The sequence below is a fragment of the Plectropomus leopardus genome, chromosome 10 (genome assembly GCF_026936395.1).
Source record: "Plectropomus leopardus strain MGB_pleo_1.0 chromosome 10, ASM2693639v1, whole genome shotgun sequence".
Classification (NCBI taxonomy): domain Eukaryota; kingdom Metazoa; phylum Chordata; class Actinopteri; order Perciformes; family Serranidae; genus Plectropomus; species Plectropomus leopardus.
The window spans coordinates 10,496,385-10,508,468 of record NC_142185.1 but is presented as its reverse complement, the minus strand read 5'-3'; the positions used below and the strand labels follow the sequence as shown (position 1 = coordinate 10,508,468).

At 40.0% G+C, this 12,084-nt stretch overlaps 1 protein-coding gene across 3 annotated transcripts in view; it reads left to right on the top strand.

Moving 5' to 3' along the window:
* The window catches only part of LOC121949453 (neuropilin-2-like), a 124,564-nt gene that overhangs the window by 66,481 nt on the left and 45,999 nt on the right, over positions 1-12,084 (top strand). For all 3 annotated transcript variants that reach the window (XM_042495145.2, XM_042495143.2, XM_042495144.2), the window contains exons 8-11: positions 963-1,107; positions 6,358-6,533; positions 8,186-8,359; positions 9,779-9,923. In XM_042495145.2, coding sequence (XP_042351079.1) covers positions 963-1,107; positions 6,358-6,533; positions 8,186-8,359; positions 9,779-9,923 — 640 coding nt within the window. The remainder of the gene's footprint in view (positions 1-962; positions 1,108-6,357; positions 6,534-8,185; positions 8,360-9,778; positions 9,924-12,084) is intronic.

The window sequence follows — 12,084 nt, the reverse complement described above, 5'->3', positions numbered from 1 at the left end:
GAACGATATATTCAGTGTGTGTGTGCATTTATGTATGTAAGCACAAAGAAGAGGAGTAAAATTATCTCATTTGAAATGATGATGCCCTGAGTTTGTTTAACAATACAACTGTCCATTATGAACCATAAATATTGTTGCTATGGATACTTGCTGTTGAAAAGTCTTTGCCCTGTGCATTTATTTAGACCCTAGGTCTTCAACAGATGGCCCACGACCACTAGGGATCCTCATATTTACTGCAGAGAGGTCATTGTTTAATCATTTAATTTATGTTTTAATTTATTTATTTTTCACCCCCAAATTTAAATCTGTCTAAAAATACACATTAACATCATTAAACATGTTATTAACAAAGATAATATTGTTATATCATGTATTTTGACACATTTTTAGTGCCCTGTTTAGCTGTAATAGTGAGAGTTTGTGAACAGGAAGTGGGCGCCACACTGTTTCCCAGTGAAAACAGGTTCACAAAAACCTGGAAAAAATGAAATCAAAAGCAAGTATAAAGATTCTCTTACTGTGTTGCCTATTTCTTGCCTTAAATTTTTTCAGAAACCTGTTTTAGCTTACCATTCAACTGTAAAACGAAGTTGTTTGTTTCCAGCTGGCCGCCATTGAGTCAAAAGTTTGCATCACATCACCTTGCCACCCATCAGTGGTAATGGTAATTGGTCTGGTGCAGCACAGTACATTCTGGTAACTGTAGGTTTTCTACCTCTTGAGCAAAAGTAAATGCCACAGCCCCTTTTCTCTGGTCACTTAGCACCAATTTAAAAAATATTTGCATATTTCTACTGCATAGACAGCCTTTTTGATGACAAGATCATCTTTCCAGTGGTGAAATACTTCTGAGCTCCTCTGTGTCGCTCACTCTGCCCTCTGTACAATTTAAAAAGGGAAAATCCCCACTGCCATTAATGTCGTATCATTAAATTCTGTCTGTTCCGCTCTCCATATAGGTTTTCCATGCCAACACTGACGCCACGGAGGTTGTTCTCAATCGTATCCCACAGCCGGTCCTGGCCCGCTTCGTACGAATCCGACCTCAGATGTGGAAAAACGGCATTGCACTGCGGTTTGAGCTCTACGGCTGTCAAATCACGGGTAAGAAAAATTAAGCATTTTTTTGTAGAGTTTCTCAGACTTTTTCTTCTCATGGGACTCGCTCTTGTAAAAACACGGTATAGAGGTCCTGCCATTTATACCAGTGATATACTGGCTTTTGCCCCGGGTCAGAAGGTGGGTCACAGCAAAAATAACTCTCTTAGAAAACATTTCCTTGAAAAGAACAAGCAAACAAATGTCTCGTCATTTATATAACTTCATGATAAACAATTCAGTAATTTGTCCATCTAGCGCTTCTATTCATACTTCCCTCTAACGTCCTCGCATCAATTTCTCTGTCTTTCACAGGCACACAACACACCCACTCTCGTGTGCACTCACACTCTTGCCCTCGCTCTTTCATATACATATCCTCCCTCTCTGTCTCCCACTCGCACCTCACACACACACGCACAACAAGAACCACACTCGGTCCTAATAGAATAATACTAGAGTGTGATGTGTGGGTGATAACATCAGAGAGTAACAGGCTCTCAGCTTTCATCTGCAGCCCTGGCAAACAAACACGATTTCAACCAGCATAATCAGCTCAATACTATAAATAGATAAAACTTAATTAGACTGTCTGTGTTTGTGTGTGTGTGTTATAGAAATGGTAAAAGAGAGAGAGAGTTTCAATCCATTTTAGTGTGTGTGTGTGTGTGTGTGTGTGTGTATGTGTCTGTGTGTCCCAGCTCCACTGTATCATTATTGGGTTAGAGCCTCTCTGCTGCCATCGTGGTGGCCATTGAGAGGGACAGATATGCTCTTATCTAGGAGGGCTATTTCAGCACCCACACAAATCACAATCACACCAAAACAATATGATACTGCTTGTGTGTGTCCCCCTGCGTGGTGTGTGTGTTAGAGACTTGGATGTGGCATATATCAGGTATCTTTGCCTGTGTTCTTTTCCACCAATAGCCTATTTTTTACCCTACTTAAACACCCGAAATTGCATTATATATCTCCCTCTCACTATACTCTCAGCAATGAGAAGCCATCCGACACATCTTTTCCCGTTTTCCCATGTATTGCCCATCTCTGCTGCCTTGTAATGCCTGCAATCCATCACCAGCCTGAGGAAAACACCGACTTTATATGCAAAACCTTGACAGTTTACCTTTTGTTGAGAGGGTTGACACAGTGTGTGGCTTTAAGGAAGTAAAACACACCGTTCTGCCCAACTTTCAGTTAGATATGTCTATAACCTGCAGAGAAAACTTCATAACCAGACATATCCGCTAATAGATATGCGTATCTTCTCTCCCTGAACACAGAGATATTGACAAGCACACCCGACCACACTGCCAAGGGGGATGTGATAATGCCCTACACAGGCCCATAAAGGCAGACATAAAGCAGTCCGTCAGTGACATGTCATTAACTTAAATCACACTTTTATGCCTCTACGTACTTTTTTCTCACTTTCTACCAATCCCTCTTCAGTGTCGCTGTGTTTTTTCTTCCCTCTCATTCTACTTTTGCTCCTCCGTCCTTCTATTGCCTTTGCTGACAGCCTCCATTCCCACTTTTCTCTCATTTTCTCCTCCCTATCCCTTCTACTTAAATCTTCCCCTGTCCCTGCCTCATTCAACTCCTCCATCCCTCCTTCCTTAATCTTATTTTATTTTAGCCCTGCAGCAGCTATCAATCATTTATTTTTAGTACCTTTATCATTTTTCTCACCAGGCTTATGTAGCATGCGTCTTTCTATAGCTGCGTGTGTGTGTGTGCGTGCGCGTGCGCGTGCCTGCATCGGCAGCTTTTGTAAGACCCCTGGAGTGTGTGTGTGTGTGTGTGTGTGTGTGTGTGTGTGTGTGTGTGTGTGTGTGTGTGTGTGTGTGTGTGTGTGTGTGTGTGTGTGTGTGTCCACATGTGGGCTAAACATCAGAGCATGTGCAAGTGAAGGTGCGTTTCAACCTGTGTAAGAGACCTTGTCTATTCAGCTTGGTGTATGTATCGCTCGATGTGTGTGTGTTTGTGTGTGTGTGTGTGTGTGTGTGTGTGTGTGTGTGTGTGTGTGTCTATCTATGTATGTATATGTGTGTGTGAGAGCTTTAAGGGCTCTCATGCTGGTGTATGATATCTAGCTATTTCTGCTTCTGTGATCTCCAGAGATGATATTCTCATCGACTCCAACTGCACTCTCGCTTTTTTTGAAAAGAAAAAAAGCCCTGCTGGAGTGCAGCTGCTTAAATAGATAGATGCAAAAATAAGAAACATATGAATACAATAATAGAATTTTCTTTTGGCTAATCAGTTTTTTCATGGAGCTCGAGGGAGCTCATCTAGCATGGCTTAGCTGTTGTTATTTACTGTTGATTCATTATTTACCATAGTGAGGCACGTTTGCAGACGTCACGGCATTAAACATTCATCTCCATGTAGACCATGAAGAATGTCACCATCAATCACCGTCACCCTTCACTGTCAGTCTGCTTTCTCTCCCTTTCTTTTCACCAGCATCTCTCTTCATCTCTCTATTCACTTGCTTGCTTGACCTTCCATCTTTTTCTTTGACCTTTTGTCTATCTTTTTATCGCCTCCTTGTCCTTTAACTCCTCTTCCTCACCTTTTATCCAGCTTCTTCTTCCTCCCTCATTTCCTCTTCAGCCCTTTTTTACACAGAGATCGTGCTATTGAGCCACTACTAAGTCCCAGTGTTTCCACGGTCATGGAAAAACTGAAAAAGTCAAAGAATTTGACATAAACATTTTCCAGGTCTGGAAAAGTCATGGAATTAGTCAAAATAACTGAAAGTTTTGGAAAAGTCATGGAATTTTGTTGCACGTAACGAAATTCGACTAATCCTCTGTGGATAACCTTCTACGTAATGTAACATAACAGCAAATTTATTACCTATAGCCATTGATTAAAGTAGCTTTAATATGCGTCAATGTGCGACAACAATTAGTTTACCATCATGTATGTTCTGCATTTTCTAACTGAGTTTGTGTGTCCCTTCCTTTATGACAGCTAGCTGAAATTATTTTTGAATAGAGTTTGAAACCAAAATGTTTGGAAAAACACCAGGCTAGTGGAAAAAAATCTCAATGCTAGGTCCTTTAAAAATCATGGAAAAGTTTGGAAATGTTGTCAGTGATAATATTTGGGAGCCCTGTTAAGTCCCCTCTTAATGATGCCGTTGCATTTTTACGCAGTACCACAAAATGGTGGCATCATTCAGCTCCAGTTTGTGATTTTAGACAGCATGCCAGCATCGTGGAAGCAAAAGATATGTGACTGGCGTGATGTGTAACATAACAGTGTCCGACTCTAGTGTTGCATAAAACATATGCTTCAGCAGCCCTTACTAAACAATAACAATGACATAACGTTTCAACAACAATAATGTCCCCAAACTCTTGTATGGCAGCTGATCTTGGCCTTTTCTCAGAGGGTAAGGTGCTCTAGAATCTCATTTTTTAACTAATTTACAGACGTGTACAGCTGCTATTTTTCTTTAAAGTTAGCTGCTAACTGCTATCTGCTACCTTTTAAAACTCCCGTACTCGGTCACACGCACATAACACTTTGTCAAAATGTCACACCTATGCCTCCCACTATCCCGTCCTGCCAGATGTCGCTTTTAAGACTCATTTATTCTCCCTATATGTACGAAGATAAATATGTCCATTTCCAACGTTGTAAATGTCACTGCCCTCATACTTCCATGTGTTCTTTATGATGGCATAGATATGGCCAATATATGGCTTTAGAGGGTAAAGACAAAAGTTTTGGATAAAAACAAACAAAGAGACATGTAGACACCGTTGGTCTGTGCAGCCATTATATCCATCCTGACATGAGGACAAAGAATTATTTTCTGTATTTTCACAATATATTACTGTATAAGATCATATATGACCAATATGCTCCATTCCGCCATCTCTTCGTCGTCACCTACAGTTGTATCTCACTTGAACTACACTACATTGCCCCTGCGATTTGCGTCGGTCCTGCTCCATTTTGTCTGTATCAGTGAGCTTTCAGAAAAAATGCAAACATGTTTCCATATCTAATGCTGAGCATACAGTCATCGTTTCAAGACTTACTATCTACGATACCAACAGAAAGGCGAGACAACTCTGTCCTCTGATTCTGTGATTGTACCTTTAATACACAACAGTGAGGCAGCACAATGCATGAAATTCTGCCTAGAAGAGGCGACGTAAAAGGGGCTTTCCTCTTTTACTTCCTTGCATCCTCTCTTCTTTTACTCCTTCATTTTTTCACACCTCCTGTTTCAAATAGAAATGACCACCTTGCTTTGTTTTCTTTCTTTTTTTTGTCATTATTCAGGCTGATAACATATTCCGATGCTTGTTCGACTAAAACACATTTGTCAGTATAATAAACAGCATTCCTTTGATCTGCAACATGCTCTCATTTAGTTCCTCCATTCGGGAGTTCTCAGGCTCAATTCCCCGAGAAGAATCCCCTTTGGAAGCTTGGTTAAAGTTATGCATCAAGTTTGCAGCAGCAGAGAGGAAAAAATAATGAAATGGGTTGATGGAGAGCAGCAGAGTGCAGTGTTTTAACAATTCACATCACAATCACACAAGAGTTTTGCTCTAAGGTGAGATCAAATGGTGGTAATAAATTATTCCTGACCTTAAAGTCACATTGATTCATGAAGAGTTTTTGAATTAGTGGATGTTTAGTTAATGCAGCAGCCACATGTAGTCAGACTGGTTTTAGAGAACAGAAAATCCAGTAGACTTTAAAGGGTGATAATAATAATATCATGTATGTGTCCGTTTAATTCCATCATTCCTGACTGTTTCCAATGCAGTTTTTTTTTTGGGGGGGGGGGGGGAGGAAACCTTGTTGCGGCATCTAATTTCATCTCACATTTTCATTTCACTGGCTTGGTCTAAAAGGAAGGAAAAATTAGATGGTTTTTGGTCAATTTATTACTTTGTGGTAATGCATTTGGAAAAAAGAAGCTATTGATTTATTCAGATGAGCTCCAACACTGATCCTTTAATGCAAGAAAATGACCATGTCATAGATTTTATATCAAGTTTTTTTGAGTTTGCTTTTCAGATGAGACATGAAAACTGTTTTTGACAACTACCTGTCAATTCCTGGATGCTATACTGATCTTTGAAACACAAGAGAGAGCAGAGGAGAGTTTTCTGAACTCTGCTTTGTATGGCATTTCTGTCAAATGATTACATTCTTTGAAAAATATGCTTATTTCATGCTTTAAAAAATTCCATTCTCCCTCTGGCTCCCGTTCAGATGCACCCTGCTCAGAGCTGCAAGGCATGCTGTCTGGGCTCCTTCCTGACTCCCAGATTTCTGCGTCGTCCATGAGAGACATCCATGGCTCCATGGGGGCAGCCAGGCTGGTGGCCAGTCGCTCAGGCTGGTTTCCCAACCCGACACAACCCATAGCTGGAGAAGAGTGGCTACAGGTTTGCTACCCTGAGTGATGTTGTTTTTTTAAGTACAGTTTGTGTGGAACTCCTTTTTTTTTCTCAGTACAAAAGAGACTGTGGTTGGATATGAGGGGCTACAGGTCATTTTACTACTTGAGAAAGTCAATATTGCTGGTTATATGGTTGTGCTCCATATTCTGTCTGGAAAATTTCCTGGAATTAAATTGTATCATCAATGTGCTATCACATAAATAGAAAGATTAATAGAGCAAGCCCCAAACAATAGCCATCTTTGGTATGCAACAACTGAAACAAAATGAAGATATCGAACCCATTTGGGGAGAAAAGAATACAATAGAAAAAACAAACCTGAATATTAAGAGCATCTACTGTGCTTTACTTTATTTTCTGTCATATATATATATATATATATATATATATATATACATATATATATATATATATATATATATATATATATATATATACATACATATCCTTCCTAATGTTACAATGACAGATGTTGGTATTATCAACATCCTTGTGAGCAAAAACCTCAAGTTTCAATTTGGTTTACAACTGATTTATTAATGGTAATAATCTGAATCAGAATCAGCTTTATTGGCCAAGTATGCTTACACAAACAAGGAATTTGACTTTGGTTATCTTTGCTCTCAATGTACAGGAATTAAACATTGAATTTAAAAAATATATATAAGAACAGAAAAATTTAGTTTTAAATTTAGGTATGTACAAGACAGCTCTGAATATTATGTTACCAACAACTTGACGTCAGCTTGAGATAATTTTTTAAATGGCCATTTGTTTCCGGCACACTATGACAAGTGTTTATATTATGTAGTCTAAATTGCTACATGTATTTACAAGCTTAAGTCAGGGAAAGATGTAATCTTGGATGCCAAATTTGTAAGTTTATCCCCAATATTGGATCATATTCCTGCTGGAAAATGTCCAGTTGTGAAGATTTTGATTTAGAAAGTATTATTGGTGATTTTTTACAGTTGAAAGTAAACTATACAATCTCTGTTACAGTCGTTCTTCAACTGCAAGTACACTGCTACATGTAGCTACATGCTAACATTAGGAATACCTGTAATCTTGGAGAATAATGTTGTTAATGTCTCCCTGATTTCAGATCTTATTCCAGCTTGAACATGTCAACTTGTGTTAAGAAGCTTATTGGCGATTTTTCTTTGATAGGATACACACTCACCAGTTGCAAGTAAATGAAGCTACATGCTAATGTCAGGAGAACATGTAATCTTTGTTGCCAGTGTTAATTTCTCCCCAGTTTTGGATGATACTCTTGATAGGACATGTCAAGTTGTGATTTTTTAAAGCTTTTAGGGGTGAATTTCCTGCCAGAAAGTGTCACTATTCTCCATTTTAGCAATTCTCTTACTGCAATGACCATGCAGTGACGCTGGAATATGAAAGACCTGCAAACACTGACAAATCATAGCAGAGTGTTATTTGGTGGGAGGAAGGCTTAAAGACGCAGGTGCTAAAACAGAGTTTCACAAGTCTGGCAACTTGTGAAATGTTGTATGATGGAAAACAGACATTGATGGACTGTGAAGACTAAAGGGAAAGTCAGAGTGTTTACATTATACAGGGGATCTAGAAAGGGACTGTGGTGCAGAGAGTGACATGTTTGTCTGTTTCAGGCGGACCTTGGTGTGCCCAAGATGGTGCGTGGCATTATTACCCAGGGTGCAAGAGGGCTGGAGGGCAGCACCAGTGCTGAGAATAGAGCGTTTGTGAGAAAGTACAAACTGGCTCACAGCTTGACCGGCAAAGACTGGACTTACATCACCGACAGCAAGACTGGGTTCGCGAAGGTAAAGGAGGGGAACTTCGTCTGACACATACATATGTACTCTCCTCTCTCTGATTGTCACTGTCAGTTCTCCCTCATTTGTAGTTTATTTATAGCTGTCTTTCAACTCAATCCCTCTTCGCTCTCCCTTTCTCCTTCCCTTTCTTCCCCTCTCTGTCTCTCTCTCTCTCTCAGCCTTGTCATTTTTAGGAAAAAAAGCCATTTTATTACAGCCACAGCTCTGATAATAATTCAATTTAATCACCTCACTCCTCATTCTCCCTGCTTCTGTCTAAGTCCTCTGCGCTCTCTCTCTCTGCTTCTCTCTGTGTCTCAGCCTCCTGCTCACTCATCCTCTGTTTGTCTCTCATGGGTGTTAATTAAAAATGTCTTTCCTGCATCACCACTCAGCACTGCTTGCAGTCTAACGCACTGTGAGACAGGGCACTTTAAACTCTGTTCTCCTTTCTGAGACTCTGTCTTAAAACGCTTTAATAGTACTACTGAGTGCCAAGCTTTCCTCCTGATGCTAAAATCCTGTTCTCTCTCATCTGCCTGTCTTTTTAAATGAGCATCGTGGGATATTCATCATATGTTTTTTTAAAAATTTGAGAAATGGGGACGACAGAAGATACAATTCAATTAATGAAACTAATATTACAACTTTAGCAGTCCACATTTTTAAGGGATCGGCACAGTCTAGTCAGTTTTCAGCTTGTAATAAATCTTGTGTTTTTGCCAGAGGCTGCCGCAAGCTGCTTCAAAAAATTACTTGAAAATCAAAGGAAACACAGTCTCTGTTGTTATTTTTATGACACATGTCGCACTGTGCTTGGAAACAATGGTGATTAGGAGTGTTATACGACTTTGGAGAGACAGGCTCACGATTTTGCTATTGTTTTTCAACAAGATGTGAACAGGGGAGTGGCGAAATGACAAAATTAACCACCTCTGCAGCATTTATGGTATGTCGTCCTCCATTGTTTCAGGGATACTCATCCTCAACGCTGTCTTCATCAAACAACAATGTATCAATGCAGCCGCTCTGACAGATACCACATATATCAAACAAACATGGAGTAAAGCTTATCACTCATCTTGTAGTATTTTAGACACGTCTCAGACAGCTCTGGCTTTAAGACAAACTCTAGGACAAGCAGTGATACTTGTAGCACGTTTCTCTTTAAATCACAGCAGGATCTTGGTGTGTTGAGCTATAGTCAAAAGAGCAGCTGTCATCAGTGAAGCAGGCTGCTTTATTTTCACATTGAGTGTATTGAACTTAGGAGTGTCAAAATTGGCAGGAAAACATCTTTCATACTGGAGGGGAAATGTTTTATCCTTTCCCTTGTTGTGAAATGAAAATAGGAAAGCATTCTGCAGTAACTCTCTAATCACTAATAGCATCTCCATCAACATGCCTTTGTCTCCCTCCTCCTAGATTTTCGAGGGGAACGGCCACTATGATACTCCAGAGGTGCGGAGGTTTGATGAGATTGTGGCCCAGTACATCAGAGTCTTTCCGGAGAGGTGGTCGCCTGCTGGGATCGGCATGAGGATGGAGGTCCTCGGCTGTGACCTGCCAGGTAAGAACACACAACACTTTCTCATCACATCTCATCAAATACGGCTGCGTTGTCTGTGGACTTTCACGTCTAAATGTGACACGTTAAATACCCACTTGCATTTGTTTGGATGGTGTGAAAATGTACTCCTGTTACATACACTGCATCATGCATACATCATCATAATTACATGATATTTATGCATATATGTATATTACATGATCCATAAACATAATCATAAACAAGACTGAAACGTGCTGCGTAAATCACACCATTAATCTCTTTGACGTCTGTAATGAGTGTGTATTGTGTGCATGATTGGATGTGTGCTTCGGAGGATTTAGAATATGCATGTCTGCTTTCTCTTGTATTTTAATCCACCATTGTGTTTGTGTATCTCAGTTTCTGTATGTTCAGTATAGTATATGTATATACATGTACTTGAGTAATTGTGTGTGTGTGTGTGTGTGTGTGTGTGTGTGTGTGTGTGTGTGTACTTACTTCCATGCATTCTGCATTGTGGTGCAGTTAATCATCTTGCCCTATAGGAGGTATTGCAGCATGTCTGGACAGGGATTAGCATGTCTAGGTCATGGGACTTTTACTAATAGTGGCCAGCTGTGGAGTTGAATTATATTGTGTTCACTGCCTATTATGACACTAACATGTAGCTAGTAGGTAGTGAAGGATTAAGTGCAGTATATGGTCCGCTGAATTTGGTCTTCATGATCAATCCATGATCCTCTGGAGGATTTATGGAAAATGTTGTGTGAAAAGGGTGATGATTTAGTGTAAAGAGTGATGGATGCAGACCATTAGTCTATATGTTTCTTTATTGAGCTGTGTTAGTACCATTTATTACAATGTGTTACTGTTGAATGCAGCTTGTTAGCAGTGGCAAGCAAATTATTCTCAGCTGCACAATAACTTCAATAATAAAGCAGGCCTTTGTGCAAATCTCCCCACATTTATTACTTAGCAGTAATGATGTGCTGCATATATTCGGCAGCAATATATTTTTCTTAATATCCTATGTTATGAAGAAATCAGAGCCGGGATACAGTCTTGGTAATGATACATGCAAAAACAGTAACTGTACTCCTTTCAATTTTTTTAATCAGACCTCTGTACTTTGTTTCCACACGGCCTGTTAAAAGACGTACTGTAAATGGCCCTCCTCTCCTCTCCTCTCCTCTCCTCTCCTCTCCTCTCCTCTCCTCTCCTCACTATTCTTATGTTTTCATTTACTATACTTTTTCTCCTCTTGTTTCCTTTGCTCTCCTCTCGTCCTCCTCTCCTCTCCTCTCCTCTCCTCTCCTCTCCTCTCCTCTCTCCTCCTCTCCTCTCCTCGCTTTTCTTATGATTTCTTTTACTTTACTTTCTCTCCTCTTGTTTCCTTTCCTCCCCTCTCGTCCTCCTCCTCCTCTCCTCTCATCCTCCTCCTCCTCTCCTTCATGTGCCATCAGATCTTACTGCTTTAGTCATTTTGTGACAAGTGAGAGGTGAAGACAAGAACAGGAAACGACATGTACCTGTTCCCAGTGGATGTGAAGTGGGCTGTTGGCTGCAACTGACGACCTGCTGCTAAAATTCTGTATTTCTGTGTGTGTGTGGTGTGTGTGTGTGTGTGTGTGTGTGTGTGTGTGTGTGTGTGTGTGTGTGTGTGTGTGTGTGTGTGTGTGTGTGTGTGTGTGTGTGTGTGTGTGTGTGTGAGTGAGAGAGAGAGAGAGAGAACGAGAGAGTCCAAAGGGAACAATATATCTTAGATGTGTCAGGTCAGGAGTATCCCAGAGGTTGATGCTGATGGGAAGAGAAGGGACATCCTCTACTGTTAACACAGGTTTTAACAAGTTTTCATGACTACATTAAAATATATTTCAGGCATAACACAGATATAACACCAATAAAAAGTGATTAAAATCAACAGTTTGCCTCAGGGAAGGATTTTACTGTTTAGTGGCGTGCACTGTGATTACCACTGAGATAACATGGAGGATTATCAATTGTAATTCATCTAATAGAAATTTAAAGCACTTAGGGGAAAAACTGAAACTCTAGTGAAAGTTTTACATGTTCATACATTATGAGTCAGCATGAAATTATGGATTTACATGCTTGGATGGATAGCAGGCTTATACTGTGTTAAATGCACATATAGCTAATTTACATCTCTCTACATCTC